The sequence below is a fragment of the Pongo pygmaeus genome, chromosome 7, assembly GCF_028885625.2.
Source record: "Pongo pygmaeus isolate AG05252 chromosome 7, NHGRI_mPonPyg2-v2.0_pri, whole genome shotgun sequence".
NCBI classification, from domain to species: domain Eukaryota; kingdom Metazoa; phylum Chordata; class Mammalia; order Primates; family Hominidae; genus Pongo; species Pongo pygmaeus.
The window spans coordinates 59415197-59436628 of NC_072380.2; the positions used below are offsets into that span (position 1 = coordinate 59415197).

The 21432-nt window shown below is 41.7% G+C and overlaps 1 protein-coding gene across 4 annotated transcripts in view; it reads right to left on the reverse strand.

The window, feature by feature from the left end:
* Window positions 1-974: 974 nt before the first annotated feature.
* PRKDC (protein kinase, DNA-activated, catalytic subunit) overlaps window positions 975-21432 on the reverse strand; it is a 181498-nt gene continuing 161040 nt past the window's right edge. For 2 of the 4 annotated variants that reach the window (XM_054498114.2, XM_054498113.2), the window contains exons 75-86: window positions 16934-17021; window positions 16689-16832; window positions 12931-13135; window positions 11543-11610; window positions 10180-10400; window positions 9964-10056; window positions 6825-6914; window positions 6545-6616; window positions 6276-6477; window positions 5507-5695; window positions 4665-4804; window positions 975-2240 (exon numbers count right to left, since the gene is read on the reverse strand). In XM_054498114.2, coding sequence (XP_054354089.2) covers window positions 2036-2240; window positions 4665-4804; window positions 5507-5695; window positions 6276-6477; window positions 6545-6616; window positions 6825-6914; window positions 9964-10056; window positions 10180-10400; window positions 11543-11610; window positions 12931-13135; window positions 16689-16832; window positions 16934-17021 — 1717 coding nt within the window. In that variant the 3' untranslated portion in view covers window positions 975-2035. The remainder of the gene's footprint in view (window positions 2241-4664; window positions 4805-5506; window positions 5696-6275; window positions 6478-6544; window positions 6617-6824; window positions 6915-9963; window positions 10057-10179; window positions 10401-11542; window positions 11611-12930; window positions 13136-16688; window positions 16833-16933; window positions 17022-21432) is intronic. The other 2 variants (XM_054498116.2, XM_054498115.2) reach the window with 1 other exon arrangement.

Sequence of the window (21432 nt, forward strand, 5' to 3'; positions counted from 1 at the left end):
TTTTCTGAATGCTGTACACAGCATGTTTCTTCTTACTGCATTCTCGTGACCAATGATGAACTTTTCGAGCACACAGCTTTGAGACTGGAATCACACACACAACCTGTAACAATCAACTTTTTTATTTGAGACTGAGTTTCGCTCTTGTTGCCCAGGCTGGAGTGCAATGGCAAGATCTTGGCTCACCGCAACCTCCGCCTCCTGGGTTCAAGCAATTCTCCTGCTTCAGCCTCCCGAGTAGCTGGGATTACAGGCATGCGCCACCACGCCTGGCTAATTTTGTACTTTTAGTGCAGACGGGGTTTCTCCATGTTGGTCAGGCTGGTCTCGAACTCCCGACCTCAGGTGATCCACCCGCCTCGGCCTCCCAAAGTGCTGGAATTACAGGCGTGAGCCACCACACCTGGCTGAAACAATAAACTTTTATTGATATGAAAAGTAGTCATTAAAAAAACAGGGTTTCCCACAATGTAGGTGATCCATTTAATGAATGTAGCCCGAATTATCAGGACTCAAGCAAGAATTATAGCTAATTAGTTGTTACAGAAAACAATATATTATCAACTCTACTCCAAAGTGGGCTTACTTTGGTCATTTTTGTGCAAAAATATTTACCAGATCATGTGCACCAGATATTTCACATACACGATTACTTTTTCTTTACAGATGAAATTTGGTTCAACAGGTGTCATTTGTTGAGAAGATAAATTTCTTATTTTTAAAAATAGACATGGGATCTCACTATGTTGCCCACGTTGGTCTTTAACTCCTGGGCTCAAGGAGTTCAAGCCTTGGCCTCCCAACGTGCTTGGATCACAAGTGTAAGCCATTGTGCCTGGCCATAAATGTTTATTTTAAATGCCATAATGCATTTAACCTGCATTTATCAGAACAAACTAGGCAAGTAATATAATAAACTATTTTGTAAGATGAATATTTTGCTCTTGAAACTGCATAAAAGAGATACACACTACTTTTGGAAAAAAAACTTTATTAAACACTCAAGAGTATACTTCTCAAAATCACAGAAGAGCTTCCAAATACAAGTGTTAGAAGGAAAAAACAACAAAAAGCTAAAAGCCAATCAGAAACAGTTTGGGTATGCAGAGGACTGGCGGGGGGGACAAGGACTGCACATGGGAAGGAGCCACTTTTGTATTCCATAATTTGATCTTGTTGTGCTAGAATGCATGCTTTTTTTCCTCCAAATGAGGAATTCATTTCAAATAGGAATTTCTTTTATTCTCCTGGAACTGAAATGCTTAGTACTATCCCTAACATCAACCATGGGATTTTTGAAGTTATCCCAAATTTGCAATGCAAAGCACTTTTATGTATCTTCCAGTTGTAGATTGGAATAGCAAAAGTGAATGCTACGACCAAAATTTTTACCCTCCTACATAAAGACGTTCCCTTCTAGAGAGCAAATCTATCATAAAATGTCAAAACTAGAAGAGAATAAAATGAAAGGAAAAAACCTAGAAAAATATCCTAAAATATCAAATGCAGTCATTTCTAAATATAAGCCATAATTATAGCTTTACCTATTGTTCTTATTGTTCCTATGCTGCTTCTACAATGTTACATCAACTATACTTAGCTTTACTCTCCCAAAATCTTGGTGATGAAGCCTTCTGAGTATGCTTTCCAATGTGCCAGAACCAGAAGGGCATTCCAAGGCTTCCCCACATTTCCTCCGTTTATGGAGACAGCTGTTTCACTAACTTGCAGCACTTGTAAATGCTTTGAAAGCTGATCACATACTATATTCTTGACTTAATACTTTGGTAAGCCTGGATATATATCTTTCTATAAACCTCACCTAATCTTTGATGTTACTATAACCTTATCTTTGATTTAACCCATATACATTTACTCATCATAATCTTGATTTAAACTCATGCTACAAAACTGTAGCAGAAAAGACATTTCTCTTTAGTGTTTCAGGAAAATCAGCTCATGGAATGCTGCCAACCAAAGTATAGTAGATTCTTTAAACAATGTAATGCTTTCTATCTGCAGAGTCCCACAGACCTCACATCCAGGGCTCCCATCCTTCCCAGGTTCTGCCAAGGATGTTGGGGTCTGTCGCCTGGTCCATCAAGCACTTCACTTGAGTCTCTTCTGAAAGCCCACCCTCTGGTTCTCGGGCACGAATGTTGTGATCTTTGCTTCCTCGTGCAACAGCCACATAGTCTCTGAAGGCAGGAGCCTTCTCATGACCCAGGAGTAGCTCATCACTGGAAAAAGAACAAACACAGAAAACACAAAGCATGTGTTATTTTCCTTTGTTGCCTGCATCCCTAGTGATCCTAACCAAACACATTCCCCACGTCATCACTCACAGAGTATTTTCTGTGGTCGAAGACTGGATTTGCACGAAAACAGAACATGAATTATGCTGCTCAAGTTTTTGTGTGAATGTATGCCTTCACTTCTCCTGAGTGAATTCCTAGGATTCACCTAGGAGTGGCATTGATGGGTCCAATGGTAACTCTTATGTTTAACTTTGTGAAGAACTGCCACTTTCCCACAGCAGCTGCACCCTTTCCCACTCTCACCAGCAGAGTATGAGGAGTCCACCTTCTCTACATCCTCAATACTTGTTAGATTCCTTTTTTTTTTAATTAAAAAAAAGAAAGTTTTAAAAATTTTTGGTAGAGACAGGGTCTTGCAGTGTTGCCCAGGCTAGACTTGAACTCCTGGGCTCTAGTTATCCTCCTGCCTTGGCCTCCCAAAGTGCTGGGATTACAGGTGTGAGCCACTGCATTAGCCCCATTTTAAAATTATAGCCATCTGGCGAGGTGTGGTGGCCCGCCTGAGGTCAGGAGTTCGAGACCAGCCTGGCCAACACGGCGAAACCCCATTTCTAATAAAAATACAAAAATTACCAGGCGTGGTAGCATGCACCTGTAATTCCAGCTACTCAGGAGGCTGGGACAGGAGGATCGCTTGAACCCAGGAGGTGGAGGTTGCAGTCAGCCCAGATCGTGCCATTGAACTCCAGCCTGGGTGACAGAGCAAGACTTTGTCTCAAAAATAAATAAATAAATTAATTAATTAAATAATAGCCATCCTAGCAGGTGTGAGGTAGTATTTCACTTGGATTTCCCTGATGACTAGTGATGTTGAGCATTTTTTCATGCCGCTTATTGGCCATTTGTATATTTTCATTAGAGAAATGTCAGTTCAAGTCTTTTGACCATTTTTTTTTTTTTTTTTGAGACAGGGTCTTGCTCTGTCACCCAGGCCGGAGTGCAATGACGTGATCTCGGCTCACTGCAACCTCTGCCTCCTGGGTTCAAGTGATCCTCCTGCTTCAGCCTCCCTAGTAGCTGGGATTACAGGCGTGAGCCACTGCGCCCAGCCCTGACCATTTTTAATTGGGTTATCTGTCTATTATTAGGCAATAAGAGTTTTTTAATGTATTCTAGATACAAGTCCCTTATCAGATACATGACTTGCAAATATTTTATCCCATTTGGAAGGCTGAAACACTTTCTTGATAGCACTCTGTGAAGCACAAAATTGTTTAATTTTGATGAAGTCCAATGTATATATTTGTTTCTTGCTTGTGCTTTCAGTGTCATACCTAAAAAATGGCAAGTATCACAACAAAATCCAAGGTCAGGATGATTTACTCCTATTCCTTTTTTTTTTTGAGGCAGAGTCTTGCTTTGTTACCTAGGCTGGAGTACAGTGGCACCATCTTGGCTCACTGCAACCTCCGCCTCCCCAGGTTCAAGTCATTCTCCTGCCTCAGCCTCCCTAGCAGCTGGCATTACAGGTGTGCACCACCATGCCCAGCTAATTTTTGTATTTTTAGTAGAGATGGGGTTTCACCTTGATGGCCAGGGTGGTCTCGAACTCCTGACCTCAAGTGATCCACTGGCCCTGGCCTCCCAAAGTGTTGAGGCATTAGCCATCACGCCCAGCTGATTTACTCCTATTTCTAAGTGTTTTATAGTTTTGACTCTTACATTTAGCTCTTTGATCCATTCTGAATTAATTTTTCCACATGGTGTGAAACAAGGAACTAACTTCATTCTTTTGCCAGCGCTATTTGTTGGAAAGGTCACTGAATGGTCTTGGCATCCTTGTCAAAAATAAGTTGACAATAGATTGCCACTATTACTTAATTCTAAAGTCCAACTTTTTTCATTCCTATGAATCATCTCCATAAATTTCTATTTGCTTTAGACCTCAACAAGAAAAAACTTTAAGGCTAACCTAAAAGCCAACCCAAATTGAATTCTCATCTAACAAGCCCACACTGTGCTTTTCATACCTAGGTACTATATCCATTGGGGTCAAACGCCCTAAAAAGGACAAAAGCAAATTTAAAACCTAAGTCTCCTCATGCATGTAACAATATTCTGGCAACTGTCTAAGAGTGCACCTTCTGTTTCTCCAATTGGCACCACGGTTCCAGGGACTGAGTGTAAACCTGAAGATAGTGCAGGGGTCACATACGTCAGAGTTGCAGGCCTTGCCCTGGCTTTGGGGAAGTCAGCCTCTCTAAGCCCTGCTTTCCTCCTCAATGAAAGCAGAGAAGTCATGCTAACAGAGTATCAAGTGCTCAGCACTTTGTACATATGTTGGTTCCTCGAGAAACAGTAGCATGTTGGTAGTCCGTTAGTTTTTTCCACATATAAAAATCTTACCAAGTAATGACTGCTGGATTGGCACCTGCTAACTTTCTCTTAGCATAACATATTTTCTGTCGGGGGTACCAATTTTTTTCAGCAACATTTATTTCTTGAATCCATGACCCTCCTTTTTTCAGCATTTTCTGTTCAAAATTCTAGAAGAAAAGAACATGATTTTCCTGGCTGATCATAATGGTATATACAATCATGCCCAAACAGATTAAATCAAGTAATGATCTTAAAGTAAACAAACATCTATAACCAGGAGCAGCCTTGCTTTCTACAGCTACAAAACTGTTCATACAGACTCCATGGCACACACATCACGAGACGAGGGGCCTCAGCAGGCCCCTTATTTCTCCAAATAAAGGTTTTGCCTGTTAACTTTTTTTTTTTTGAGGTGGAGTTTCACTTTTGTCGCCCAGGCTGGAGTGCAGTGGCGTGATCTTGGCTCACTGCAACCTCTGCCTCCCGGTTTCAAGCCATTCTCCTGCCTCAGCCTCCCAAGGAGCTGGGATTACAGGTGTGCGTTACCACACCCAGCTAATTTCTGTATTTTCAGTAAAGACAGTATTTTACCATGTTGGCCAGGCTGGTCTCCAACTCCTGACCTCAGGTGATCCTCCCGTCTCTGCCTCCCAAAGTTTTGGGATTATAGGCGTGAGCCACTGGGCCCGGCCTCTTAACTGGTTTTCAAGCAGACAATCCTAAACACTAACTTTGAGAAGTGCTGTACAAAATAATGTAAATATTTTCATCAACATGACTCAATGCATTTCCATCATACGCGGGAGATACTAGCTTGATCACAGGCACACTGTCACAAAAGTGAAAAGTGCACATGAAACAAAACCTACTTTCCAATCAAAGGAGGGCTCCTTGACAAACACATCCATGGTGTTGGTGAGCAGGCCAGGGTCTGAGCGGAAGGCCCGGAGCGCGTGTACCATGACGCTGTACATAAGGCCCGTTTCTTTCATTGGTAACATCAGATTGATAAACTGGCGAGTTAGCCGAAAAGGCATCAACTCAGGGACTGGCAGAAACTAAACAAGAAAAAAAGGCAAGGAGCAGAATATGTAAGCCAGAACTCTCAAAGTACCGAGCACAAATGGCAGCATCCTCACATAGTTACTGTTCACATTAGTAAAAATACAGACTCTGCTTCCCTTGAAATCAGCTACACAGATGTGAGGTCCTATGCTCAAGAGTAACCACCTCGGCTTGCGTTATCCCTCAGTGCAAAACCCACGTGCACAGGACATGGGGCCGCAGAGATTGAAAAGGATGATCCAAAACATTCAGAGGTTAACCAGAGAAAAGATCTGTATCACATTTTTGACCAGACATTTTTATTATGGGGCTTCCTAAAACTTTCTTAGAGTCTTCCTTTGACCTGCGAACACATTTGATTCCCGGCTCTGATGATATCACTGATCACCATGACTTCTGTGACCTGACTGAATGAGGCTGAACTAAGTGATTATCCCTTTCTGTATTCAATGACCATGACAAAACGAATCTAATATGTTGTTTTTCCTTAAAAACTGTCTGTTTCTGGAGGGTGTTGAAAGTCCTATGATGACTCTCGCCTCACCCAGGATCACGAGATCACAGCAAGCGCACCTGTGTAGCGGATCCAAACGCATGCCCAAAGTCGATCCCGATCATGCTGCCGGTCTCCATGGCCACCATAAAGTTGTTCAGATGTCTGTCTCCAATCCCGAGGATCCAGTGGCTGATGCATATCAGAGCGTGAGAGCTGGCGAAGTGGGAGCGGAGCGCCAGGAAAGCCTCAGGGCTTGTACTCATCCTCACGAAGGCCCGCCTACAAGAGAGACACAGCTGTGCGGCTGCTGTGATCCCACTAAGGGTGAGGGCAGAAGGGTACTTACTTTAAGAGATCAGCAGGCACTTTACTTTCTCGTTTTCTAAAAGACGTGACTGTTTCGGTACGATTAGCGCCCCTATGATTTAATAATAGAAACATCTAATTAGAAAAAATTTCTCTGACTTAAAATTTAAATTTTAAAACTTTTTGTTTATATTGAGACTCAAATATCGAATAATCTTGATGATCTCTCTGAGGCAAAGCTTTCTAAGAATCAAAAGAAAACATGCAATTTGCAGAAGAATGAACTAACTAATACAAAGAAAAATCAAAACCAAACTTACTTATACATTAGCATGTAAGCTCCGACATCATGTTTTCCTGACATTTTTGTCAGCCAATCTTTATATTCACATGGCGGTGCCTTGGGATCACTAATGAGTGAGAAAAGGGGAATTGGAATTAGGAAGATTTTAGCATTATGTGATTTCAAAGGCAAAGATCACCAAGAATTCATTGAAAAATAGCAAAGAGGCAGGAAAAAATAATATGACTTTTAACCATATTCAATATTAACACTGAACCCACATTACCCTGGATCTTGAATTCAATATACCATTAGTCATTCTTAGTTACTCCTAAAGAAATCCAAGCTATTGCCTATGAAAAATTCAGGTACAAAACCATCAGATCCAACAAATTTCCCACTGACATAGAGAGGAATAAGATGAACTAAACATAACTGTTTATTAACCGGCATGCAATTCTGAAACTTTGACCTAGAAAGAACTATAGCAAGAGGGTGACAGCACCACAGGCAGCTGCTGGAAGCCTCAGGCCATGTCACTACCATAGCCAAAAAGCCCGCACAGTTTTGCTAAAGATGGATTATGTCTATTTTTATCCTTATTTAGACCACTTCCACATCTTTTTCTTTTTCTTTTTTTTTTTTTTGAGATGGAGTCTAGCTCTGTCGCCAGGCTGGAGTGCAGTGGTGCCATCTTGGCCCACTGCAACCTCTGCCTCCTGGATTCAAGTGATTCTCCTGCCTCAGCTTCCTGAGTAGCTGGGATTACAGGCAAATGCCACCACGCCCAGCTAATTTCTGTATTTTTAGTAGAGACGGGGTTTCACCATGTTGGCCAGGCTGGTCTCGAATGCCTGACCTCGTGATCCGCCCGCCTCGGCCTTCCAAAGTGCTGGGATTACAGGTGTAAGCCACCACGCCCGGCCTCTTGTTCTTTTTTTTTTTGAGACAGAGTCTTACTCTGTCGCCCAGGCTGGAGTGCAGTGGTGCAATCTCAGCTTGCTACAACCTCTACCCCCTGGGTTCAAGCAATTCTCATGCCTCAGCCTCCTAAGTGGCTGGGATTACAGGTGCCCGCCACTATGCCCAGCTAGTTTTTCTATTTTCAGTAGAGACAGGATTTTGCCATGTTGATCAGACTGGTCTCGAATTCCTGACCTCAGGCGATCCGCCCACCTCGGCCTCCCAAAGTGCTGGGATTACAGGCGTGAGCTGCTGCGCCCTGCCAGTGCCACATCTTTCTTCATATTTCCAATAGGTAGATATACACACAATCCATAGTAAGTATGAGAAAATATTTTGTTTTTCTTTTTTCTTCTAATAAGCCTTCTGCACTCCTATGAGAAAGTATTTTCTTAAATGACAATGGATGCATAAGTGAACTTGAAAAGCTGTTTTCAATGTTTCCTAGGAAAAAGGCAGTACCTGGGCAGTGGGAAACAATGTGATATACATATGTTTAAGTACTTTTGTGTGGAAAGCTTTAACAAGTTTTCCCAATAAAATCTAAAGATAGAACAGTTTCACGTGTGACTTAGCAATTCAATCACTTTAGGTGAAATCTTTTCTGAGTTGCTACTAAAGTTAACTTTAAAAGTAGTCCACTCCATCTTAAAATTCTCTCCTCCTAGTTTAAACTGAGATGAAAATTCTTAGGTTATAAAACTGTGGGCCAGGCGCAGGGGCTCAGGCCTGTAATCCCAGTACTTTAGGAGGCCAAGGGGGGCAGATCACGAGGTCAAGAGATCAAGATCATCCTGGCCAACATGGTGAAATCCCATCCCTACTAAAAATACAAAAATTAGCTGGGCATGGTGGCGCATGCCTATAATCTCAGCTACTCGGAAGGCTGAGGCAGGAGAATTGCTGGAACCCGGGAGGCGGAGATCACAGTGAGCCGAGATCATGCCACTGCACTCCAGCCTGGTGATAGAGAGAGGCTCTGTCTCAAAAAAAACAAAACACTGTAACATGCTGAATTAAGAAAAAAAAAAAATAGCAAGGATTTAAATAATGGGTACTGGAAGTGCACTGTAAAAAGGCAGTTGGAAATTATTTTCACAATTCCATTATGTAAGGTGCTTTCAACTCTCCTGGTACCTATGTTAACCCTGTGCGTTTCCACGCTACCATCCCATCCCACAAATGCAGGCAGGTACCACGGGAAAGGCGACACCTGCTTGGCACCTGCATTGTCAGGCAGAGCCTCAGTGCCAGGGCCAGATCTGAAATTTGTGAGACTCCAGGAAGCATGCTCATCAGCTGCCCTGTCTTCCAGGGAAAGTGGAAACAATTCTAAGAAAAGGACTCAAATGTCTGGAACTAAAAGTTGGTGAACACTGCCCTGTAGAGTAATTATCACCTGGGAGTATGAGTTTGATAAGAATATGCTTGATTTTTTCAGAAATCTTTCCTGACTGAAGGGAACACTGCTCCTATTTAAAAACTTTTAAGAAAGAATCAGAGGACATCAAAGAGAAAGAAGCCCTGAAGCTGTTCCTTCATCCTACAGCTTGTCACCCAAACCTGTCAACTTTGGTCGTCAAAACCTGTCAACCCTCAAAATGTTTCTCATGTTGTCCTTATTTTTCTTTACAAAAAGGAAATAAAAAAACCCTTGTGGTTAAAATATACATGTTAATTGTAGAAAACTTGGAAAATAGAGAAAAGGATAAAGAAAAATAAAAAAGCATCCATATCATGACCTAGAATTACTAGTAATCCCAGCTACCCCACTTTACAGGCTAAGTGACACAGGACAGGTTACTTGACCTTTCTGGGCCTCAGCTTCCTCATCTGTATAAGCAGTGATAATAATACTTACCTTGCAGGTTTTGTTGGTGAGAAGTAAATTGGTTTATACACGTTAAAAATTGAGAACAGTGCCTAGCCCACAGAAAATGTTTTACTACATGTTATCTGCCAATTTTATTATTATTTATTTCCTTCAACAATTTTTCTTCCCCCCACCCAAAGTTAATAAATATTTTGTATTACGGTAAAATATCTGCAACTACTGGTTAGCAGCCAGCACTCCATTTGGTTTATTGACCCAGCCAGCAGACTGCGGGGCAGGCAGTGTGGGCTCTCGAGCGCGCCTGTCACGGCCCCGACCTGCCACTGGAGAAGTGAGGGGAGGCGACTGCTGGGGGAGCAGGGCGTGTGGCCGCCCTTACCTCAGGTAAGCCGCCTTCTCCTCTTGGGACATGGTGTTCAAAAGAAGGTCCTTCAAGGTAACAGTATTTTCAAGCCACTCAATTAATCCTAACCTGAAAGGGAGAATAAAAGGTTAACGAGTAAACCCAAACTCCTCTTTCTTCACTAGAAAAACAGTCCCGTGGACGCCAAGCAATATGCAGCAGCCTACTGGCTGGAAGCAGCCTGGCAGTTACCTGGAGGTCATGGGCACCACGCTATAGGTCCTCAGCTGCAGGGCCCTCTGGCTGCAGGCGGAGTCTTGGGCCAGGATCCCATTCATGACCTGGAAGAGCTGCTCCACGCGCTGGTCCTGCCGCAGGTCCTCACCACCCTTCACCAGGAAAGGGTGTTCCCTCTCGTCGTGGCCACGGATGATGATGCGCTTGGGCCTTCGCATAGACGCCATGACTGTCACCTTCAAAAATCAGAATGTCACCTCAGGGCACAGGCTAGCCGCATGTCAAACTCAGAGGGAAAAGCCAGACTGGCTGTGAGCATTACTCCGCGGGGCCACCCTCTGAAGACAGTGCCAAAGAGCAGAGCGCCCAGGCCAGCAACGAATTTCTGCTACCTGCTTGTGCCTGACTGCTGTGCCCGAAGAATGTTGTATTCCTGATTATAAATACTTGCTTACGAATGTGGATACCTTTAGCAAGCAGCAACAGCCAACATGCAAACTTTCTACAGTAGTAAGCTAATGCTACACATATTTTATAGTGGATACTCACACACAGCTTACTCTTTGAGTTTATGATATCTTAAACAGAACTGTTGTTCAAACACTGGAGACATTATATTAAGAAACTCAGGGCCGGGAGCGGTAGCTTACGCCTGTAATCCCAGCACTTTGGGAGGACGGGGCAGGTAGATCACTTGAGGTCAGGAGTTCGAGAGCAGTCTGGCCAACATGGTGAAACCCTGTCTCTACTAAAAATACAAAAATCAGCCAGGCATGGTGGCGCACACCTATATCCCAGCTACTAGGGAGGCTGAGACATGGAGAATTGCCTGAACCCAGGGTGTGGAGGTTGCAATGAGCTGAGAACGCACCACTGCGCTCCAGCCTGGCTGACAGAACGAGACTCTTGTCTCAAAAAAAAAAAAAAAAAAAAAAAAAAAGCCGGGCGTAGTGGCTCACACCTGTAATCCCAGCACTTTGCGGAGGAGGAGGTGGATGGATCATGAGGTCAGGAGTTCAAGACCAGCCTAGCCAACATGGTGAAACCCTGTCTCTACTAAAAATTCAAAAAACACAGCTGGGCGTGATGGCGTGCACCTGTAATCCCAGCTACTTGGGAGGCTGAGGCAGGAGAATCGTTTGAACCCGGGAGGCAGAGGTTGCAGTGAGCCGAGATTGTGCCATTGCACTCCAGCCCAGGCAACAGGGCAAGACTCCGTCTCAAAAAAAAAAAGAGGAATTCAGTAAATATGCTAAACTTGATGTATCTGCGATCAACATGGGCCGTTGTCTCTTACTTACTAAAGGCAAACAGATCATTCTTATATCTGAAGAACGTTCATCAGGACAGGGACTGGGTCACACATCCTCACACCTACCCGCTCATCAAACCCGGCGATTCGCACGTGGTACTCTGGCAATGGCTTTCCCCTACCGTCATACTGACCTAAAACAAACCAGAACCTTGCTTAGAACAGCTTGTTAGACAACTGCCTGTATTTTAAAACATGCCTCTTGATCTACTTTTTAAAAAGCCAATCTAACATGATAAAACCTTTTACTGAAAAGTTTTCACTTAAAGGAAACTGACTTTAAAAGAATGTTATTTCTCGGCCGGGCACAGTGGCTCACGCCTGTAATCCCAGCAATTCGGGAGGCCAAGGCGAGCAGATCATGAGGTCAGGAGACAGAGACCATCCTGGCTTACATGGTGAAACCCCGTCTCTACTAAAAATACAAAAAATTAGCCGGGCGTGGTGGTAGGCACCTGTAGTCCCAGCTACTCAGGAGGCTGAGGCAGGAGAATGGCGTGAACTCGGGAGGCAGAGCTTGCAGTGAGCCGAGACTGCGCCACTGCACTCCAGCCTGGGCGACACAGCGAGACTCCATCTCAAAAAAAAAAAAAAAAAAAGTTATTTCTCAATTTGACTGATTATGGAAGTTAGTGCTCTATTCTAATAGCACGGACAAATCCTAAATAGAAAAAATGATGCATTGACTAGAACACTGCATATTCTCAAGGCCAATCAAACTCAAGGCCAATCAAACTGCACATGACAAGGCTGACATTTAAATGTTTTTCTTGAAATGAACCATATGCAACTGCATAGTCATTATTAATAACAAAGAAAAGTGTTTCTCCAAATATGTTTTTTCTTATACCCACTGAAATGAGAACATGAATAACCAGATTAAAACTTTTTTCCTCTGGCAAATTCGGGGTGAAGAAAATGGAACATACACAGGTTTCCTCTGAAAAAGTCACGCCTTGAAATCTGGCCAATTTGCTGTGCATCTCTATCCTTAATATTATGATCTTTTTTCCTGCAGGTCACTGACTTATCATTAACTTGTCACTTTTTTTTTTTTTAAACTTGTCACTTTAAATGGAACTGTGTACACATCCCAGGAAGTAATCTGCCTCTATACCTGTATTATATTTCTGAAGAAAAGTTATTCAGGAGCATAGCATGAATACGTTCAGAGGAAATCTATGATTGCTGTTTACCATTATTACCAAATGAAAATCTGAACATTTGTCAGAATCAGAAATATAAGAACTATAATCTCATTAAACATTTAGTAATGTGTGCTCATTCATAATTATGGATTTTCCTAATGATGAAAAATTCGGTGAATTTTAAAATTCTTTAAAAAAAGAGATAACTGTCAATATCCCAGTATCACTATTCCAGAAACCACGAGTTCTTATTATAGTGCTGTGCTCCTGACAGGACAGTTTTGTCACCCCTGGAGGTTAACTCACCAGGAATCTCCAGCTCATTTCTCAGGAACTCCACTTTGAAGTCGCTCATCCAGGGCGAACATTCTTTCAGATTCCCAGGGGGCTTTGAGTCTTTGTTCATTTTTAAAAGTAGCATGTTGGTAATGTCGTTGAAGTCACTGAGCTTCATTCTCAGTAGCTTAGAACCTCCTTTCCCAAAATGTTTATCAAATTCTTTTCCAAAAGTCTGAAATTAGTAAGAATTTACTATAAAGACTGATGTTTAGTTTGGACTTTGGAAAAGGCTCTAAGCTTATAAGTGAAATGAATGGAGTGCCCAATGGTATATGTTTCTTCTCTGCTTTTAAGATGTATACTTTTAGTTGGGCATGGTGGCTCATGCCTATAATCCCAGCACTTTGGGAGTCCAAGGTAGTAGGATTACTTGAGCCAAGGAGTTCGAGACCAACCCGGGCAACATAGCAAGACCCCATCTCTACAAAAAATAAAAACATTAGCTAGGTGTAATGGCACATGCCTGTAGTTCCATCTACTCAGGAGGCTGAAGCGGGAGGATCGCTATTGAGCCCAGGAGTCTGAAGTGACAGTGAACTATGATGATGCCACTGCACTCCAGCCTGGGTATCTGAGTGAGATCTTATCTCTAAAAAAAAAAAAAAAATTACAGTTTTGCTTTCCTTGAATATTTCAATACTCTAAAACATCCAGAGTCTGCCTTTTGTTTCTTGTGTTCCATTATAAGTGACATGGTTAATGCCTGTAATCCCAGCACTTTGGGAGGCCGAGGCAGGTGGATCACTTGAGCTCAGGAGTTTGAGACGAGCCTGGCCAACGTTGTGAAACCCCGTACCCACTTAAAATACAAAAAATCGGTTGGGTGTGGTGGCTCATGCCTGTAATCCCAGCTACTCGGGAGGCTGAGGCAGGAGAATCGCTTGAACTCGGGAGGCGGAGGTTGCAGTGAGCCGAGATCGCGCCACTGCACTCCAGCCTGGGTGACAGAGTGAGACTCCGCCTCAAATAAATATATAAATGACATGGTTGACCAGGCGCGGTGGCTCATGCCTGTAATCCCAGCACTTTGGGAGGCTGAGGGGGGTGGATCACGAGGTCAGGAGCTCAAGACCAGCCTGGCCAATATGGTGAAACCCCGTCTCTACTAAAAATAAAAAAATTAGCCAAGCATGGTGGCACTCGCCTGAAGTCCAGCTACTCAGGAGGCGGAGGCAGAATAATTGCTTGAATCCGGGAGGCGGAGGTTGCAGTGAGCTGAGATCATGCCACCGCACTCCAGCCTGGGCAACAGATCGAGACTCAGTCTCAAAAACAGAAAACAAAAACATGGTTAGTAGTGACTTTTAGTTATAAATCCTAATAAGGGCTTTAAAAACTTGGCGAAGTCATTTAACCTCTGTGCACTCATTGTCTAGTTAGTGGTCTACATCATTATGATGACACAGATAACTAGGAACAAAGTTAAAAACAACAAAATAAAGGAAGTAGTTCAATAGAAATAAATGGCTCATAATTTTTGATGCCAGCTGAAGAGAAAAATTTAAGAATGCTACTTTCTTTATTAAGAGTCTTTCAAGCTATTATTTTGGGTAATAAACCAGAAAAAAAATATATATATATACATACATTTTTTTTTTTTGAGACAGAGTCTTGCTCTGTCACCCAGGCTGGAGTGCGGTGGTGCGATCTTGGATCACTGCAACCTCCGCCTCCCGGGTTCAAGTGATTCTCTTGCCTCACCCTCCTGAGTAGCTGGGACTACAGGTGCACACCAACGTGCCCGGCTAGTTTTTGTATTTTTAGTAGAGATGGGTTTCACCATGTTGGCCAGACTGGTCTCGAACTCCTGACCCAGTGATCCGCCCGCCTCCGCCTCCCAAAGTGCTGGGATTACAGGCGTGAGCCACCATGCCCGGCAGATATGTTTATTTCTAAAAGCAATTATTGTAAGTACTCTACCTTAGAATATATTAATTATCTCTTTGCATTAGCTTCTACTCAGATATTTACTTGAATTATAAATCTGACATCAAATAAAAAATAAATCTCAAGAGCATTACTAGCAGTTACTCAACAGTTGTCAAGATTTACCTGATCATCTCTAATTAGAAATGTTTTTACCAAATTTATAACTAATGTCACAACATAAATCTGGTGTAAATGAAACGTGCTCTATTTTAAGACAATCCACTATAGGAAAATTGACATATATAAAACAGATTTCTTCTTTGATCTGTAAGTGGATGAAAAATGTAGAAACAATCTTCAATTCTTAGAAAGATTAGCTATTTCCAAACATAATCAGCATCATCCTATCTAAAAGACATAATGCCTTTAAGGATCCTCTAAAGTGATATTTGAGGCACTTTGCTTTGGTAGATTATTCTTTGAACGAATGCAAGTTATTTTTGATTTGGTACAAGGTGGAAAGTTCTGGATAGATTTTCTAAGGTACTAGAAATAAAACTCCAAACACATCTCCTGCCTGAAAGGAACAAAGGAAGCCTTTCTGCACCCTGCAGGCTTGGGCTGGATCAGGTGCTGCTGCAGGGGTAAGAACTGTGCTCCCCATGGACAGCCCTGCAGGGCAGTCTCAGGGCTTCCAGCAACAAAGTGGCCATGAATTCTGAGACAACGTGCACACTGGCTGAGGTAGCAGTGTGCTGGGGGCAGGCTAGGCTGGAGGCTATGTGGAGGCCGTGCTGCTAATGGGTATGGGTTTCTTTCTGTGGTGATGAAAATGTACTAAAATTGATATGGTGATGATTTCATGACTCTGTAAATATATGTAAAACTACTGCATTGTATGCTTTAAATGGATGACTTAAGGGCCATGTGAATTATATAGTAACAAAGCAGTTATTTAAAAAGGATAAAGCTCTTCCTTTGCCCTATACATGGTGGAACTTGAGAACTCTGGCAACAAGAGTTCCAAGACTTATCTATGCCCTTAAATTTCTTGAGGTTTAATGAATAAAAGTAACTTTGACAAAAACTAGAAAGAAAAGTCAGTATGACCCATGCTAAACAGAGAGATTGTAAAGTAAGGTGTTTTAGGTGAGAGAGGAAGAACACTCGACTCTTCTGGAGATCACTGCGTGGGGAGGGTTGGGAAAGGATCTAAAGGAGAAATGATGCTGACGCCAAGCCCTAAGGGCAAGTCTCCAGATGGAGGAGGGAGAGAAGGAGCCAAGCAGACTGCAAAGGTGTAGCAACTGGGCTGACTGCAGTCTACTTGCTCCATCATTCCCATCAAATGATGGTGTGTTTTCCTTCCAACTCCAGCACCCTCTGAAAGATCTCACACTTACCACACTTGTCCTAGGCACAGCTCTTGGTGAGCAGTTTTGTCACACAACCCTTTTGTATTTGGGGACTGGATCTGTCTTCTCCATATATCTCCTGAGCACCCAGAACTGTGCCCCGAACTAAGTGCTTGAAAATACTTATCAGCTTATTTAACACACAAATATTTTCTTGACCCAATATTCAAGCCATTTGAAGAATTGGAAATACCAATCTATATGTAACTTTCAGATCTAAAAATCTGAGCATGAACAACATGTAATGAAACTCTCAGGTTTTACCTACTGACCCACCTGCTAACAGCCGACCTAAAAATATGTTATCAATGTGTCACAGAAAGCATGAGATCTAAAGCATTCAACAGACATTTTAAATCCAGAACTGTTAAATCATTAAATGTAACTATTGACTGTCACAACGACTCTGCTATCAAAAAAGCAGGCTGTGCCAGTCCATACCTGAATAAACTTCCTTCTAAAGGCCCCCAGGCCTGGAGCCTTTGGGTCACCCAAGGCTGCATACATTCTTTCATACATTTTTTCAATGTTTTTTTTATTTACAGGGGTTTTTGCTAGTTCAGCTCTTACATCATTGCTCCAATCCTGTCAGGGGAAAAAAAAAGTAAGAAAAAAATCAAGCTAGATTGCAATTAAGTTTTACCCAACTTCTATGTTTTATGTGCCAGAAGCTGTTCTATCATTACCTTAAAGAGCAGTTCAGGATTAGAGAGCTGATCTAAGGCATTAATAAAATCTTGAATCACTCCTCCTTGATCCAACTTACTTTTAATCCTATTAAAAAAAATTTACAAAGTTTAGGCAATCAAATATCTTCCAAAAATTAATATATATTTTACATACTGTACATATATAAAATAATGTTACAGATTATACATATATAAAATAATGTATGTTATATATAACTAAATATAATTTATACATATCATATATATATAACCAACTACATAGTAATTTAAAATTCCACCCAATGTTAAATGAAGCAAGAAGCATCTATTCTATCAAGAGATGAGGTTCTTAAAAAAGAATTAATACCGATCCTACTCAAACTATTCCAAAAAACAAGGGAGGAGGAAATACATCCAAACTCATGCTACAAGGCCAGTATTACCTTGATACCAAAACCAGACAAAGACATATCAAATAAAAGGAAAACTACAGGCCAATATCCCTGATGAACGTTAATGCAAAATCCTCAACAAAATACTTGCAAACCAAATTCAACAGCACATTAAAAAGATTATTCATCATGATCAAGTGGGACCTATTCTAGAGATACAAGGATAGATCAACATACACAAATCAATCATATCAACACAACAGAATAAAGGACAAAAACCACTGATCGTTTTAACTGATGTTGAAAAAGGATTTGATAAAATTCAGCATCCCTTCATGATAAAAAAAACTCTCAAAAAATTAGGTATAGAAGGAACATATCTCAACACAATAAAAGCCATGTACGACACAGTCACAGCTAGTGTCATATTGAACACTGAAAAACTGAAAACCTTTCTCTAAGATCTTGAACATGTTAAGGATGCCCACTGTTATTCCACATACTACTGGGAGTCTTAGCTAGAGCAAGCTGACAAGAGAAAGAAATAAAGGGTATCTGTATTAGAAAGGAAGAAGTCAAATTATCCTTGCTTGCAGATGATACGATCTTGTATTTGGAGACACCTAAAGACTCCAGCACAAAACCATCAGAACTGATAAATTCAGTAAAGTTGCAGATACAAAAATCAACATACAAAAATCAGTAGCATTTCTATATGCCAACAGTGAACAATCTGAAACAGAAATCATAGAAGTAATTCTATTTACAGTAGCCACAAATAAAAGAAAATACTTAGGGATAAACTTCGCCAAAGAAGTGAAAGACCTCTACAATGAAAACTGTAAAACATGGATGAAAGAAATTGAAGAGGACTCAAAGAAATGCAAAGTTACTTCATGTTCATGGATGGGAAGAATCAATACTGTTAAATCTGTCCACACTACCCAAAGCAATCTACAGAGTCAACACAATCCTTATCAAAATACCAATGACATTCTTCACAGACATAGGAAAAATAATCCTAAAATTTGTATGGAACCACAAAAGACCCAGAATAGCTAAAGCCACCGTGAGCAAAAAGAATAAAACTGGCACAATCACATTATCTAATTTCAAATTATATTACAGAGCTATAGTAACCCAAACAGCATGACAGTGGCATAAACACAGACACATAAGCCAATGGAATAGCATAGAGAACCCAGAAATAAATTCACACACCTGTAGTGAATCCATTTTTTCACAAATGTGTCAAGAATATACATCAGGGAAAGGACAGTCTCCAATAAATGGTCCTGGGAAAACTGGGTATCCATATGCAGAATAATGAAACTAGACCCCTATCTCTCACCACATACAAAAATCAAATCCAAACGGATTAAAGACTTAAACCTAAGATCTCAACCAATAAAACTACAAAAACGAAAACAAAAACAGGAAACTCTCCAGGACACTGGTCTGGGCACAAAGATTTCTTGAGTAATACCCCACAGGCACATGCAACCAAAGCAAAAATGGACAAACAGGAGGATCACATCAAGTCAAAAAGCTTCTGCACAGCAAAGGAAACAATAAAGTGAAGGAACAACCCACAGAATGGGAGAAAACATTTGCAAACTACCCATCTGACAAGGAATTAATAACCAAAATATGGCTGGGTGCGGTGGCTCCTGTCTGTAATCCCAGCACTATGGGAGGCCAAGGCGGGCAGATCACGAGGTCAGGTGTTCGAGACCAGCCTGGCCAACATGGTGAAACCCTCTCCCTACTAAAAATACAAAAATTAGCGGGGCGTGGTGGCGCTCGCCTGTAATCCCAGCTACTCAGGAGGCTGAGGCAGGAGAATCGCTTGAACCCAGGAGGCGCAGGTTGCAGTGAGCAGAGATTGCGCCACTGCACTCTACCCTGGGCAACAGAGCAATACACCGCCTCAAAAACAAACAAACAAAAAACAACCAAAATATATAACAAGCTCAAACAACTCAATAGGGAAAAAAAAAATCCAATCTTTTTTTTATCCAATCATTTTGAGCAATACACCGCCTCAAAAACAAACAAACAAAAAACAACCAAAATATATAACAAGCTCAAACAACTCAATAGGGAAAAAAAAAATCCAATCATTTTAAAATGGGGCAAAAGATCTGAATAGACATTTCTCAACAGAAAACATACAAATGGCAAACAGGTATATAAAAACGTGCTCAACATCAATGAACATCAGAGAAATGCAAATCAAAACCACAACGAGGTATCATCTCACCCCCAGCAATAACGAATGCTGGCAAGGATGTAGAGAGAGGAACCCTTGTATACTATTGGTGGGAATGTAAACTCATACAACCACTATGAAGAACACTATGGAGATTCCTTAAAAAAACTACAACTAGAAGTACCATATAATCCAGAAATCCCACTACTGGATATATACCCAAAAGAAAGGATATCAGTATGATATCTGCACTCCCATGTTTATTCCAGCACTATTCACAATGGCCAAAATTTGGAGGCAACCTAAGTGTCCATCAACAGACAAATGAATGAAGAAAATGCAGTACATACACGCAATAGAGTACTATTTAGCCATAAAAAAGAATGAGATCCTGTCACTTGAAACAACATGGATGGAACTGAAAGACATTATGTGAAATAAGTCAGGCACAGAAAAACTTCACATGTTCTTACTCATTTGTGGAAGCTAAAAATTAAAACAATCGAACTCATGGGGAGGGGAGGTGGAAAATGGGGATGGTTAATGGGCACAAAAATATAGTTAGGAAAAACAGGATCTAGTATTTAGTGGCACAACAGGGTGACTACAGTAAATTTTTTTTTTTTTTTTTTGAGACGGAGTTTTGCTCTGTCACCCAGGCTGAGGTGCAGTGGCTTGATCTCCGCTCACTGCAAGCTCCGCCTCCCGGGTTCACGCCATTCTCCTGCCTCAGTCTCCCGAGTAGTTGGGACTATAGGTGCCCGCCACCATGCCCGGCTAATTTTTTGTATTTTTAGTAGAGACGGGGTTTCACCGCATTAGCCAGGATGGTCTCGATCTCCTGACCTCGTGATCCGCCCTCCTCAGCTTCCCAAAGTGCTGGGATTACAGGCGTGAGCCACCGCGCCTGGCCTGACTACGGTAAATTTTTATTGTACATTTAAAAATAACTAAAAGAGTATAACTGGAATGTTTATAACGCAAAGAAATGATAAATGCTTGAAGTGATGGATACTCCACTTACCCTGATGTGATTGTTACACACTGTATGCCTGTATCAAAATATCCCATGTACCCCATAAACATAGACACCTACTATGTACCCATAAAAATTAAAAATTAAAATAAAAAAAGAGCTGCTCTTAGATAAAAGCAAATCTTGCAACTGATGTTGACATTTTGATGTATATAACTCGATATATATAGTTTCTGAAGTTACATTATGAAAGAAAAGGTCACTTTTTTAAAAACAGGGTCTCACTATGATGTCCAGGTTGGACTGCAGTGGTAACTCACAAGTTCAGTCATAGCTCACTGCAGCTTTGAATTCCTGGACTCAAGCAATTATCCCACCTCAGCCTCCTAAGTAGTTGGAAGTACAGTCACGCACCACCATGCTTAGCTTATTTTTATTTTAATATTTTAGAGATGAGATCTCACTATGTTGCCAAGGCTGGTCATGAACTCTTGGCCTCAAGCAATTCTTCCACCGCGGCCTCCCAAGTAGTTGGTATTATAGGCACAGACCATCATGCCCAGCAAGGTCACTTTCTTGACATACTGTCTCTCGCATCTTTTTTTCTTCTTTCATTTTTCAAGACAATAGCTGTCTGTTCAGAGAAACAGTATGGTGGGCAGGGCCTCAGTAGGGCAGGGGTGTGTTCACAGATAAGCCACCCACTAACCGCAACAGAAGCTGGGCCTCAGCCGGGCATGGTGGCTCACGCCTGTAATCCTAGCACTTTGGGAGGTCAAGGTGGGCGGATCACCTGAGGTCACCTGAGGTCAGGAGTTCGAGACCAGCCTGGCCAAGGTGGCAAAACCCTGTCTCTACTAAAAACACAAAAATTAGCTGGGCATGGTGGCACACACTTGTAATCCCAGCTACTCGGGAGGCTGAGGCAGGGAGAACT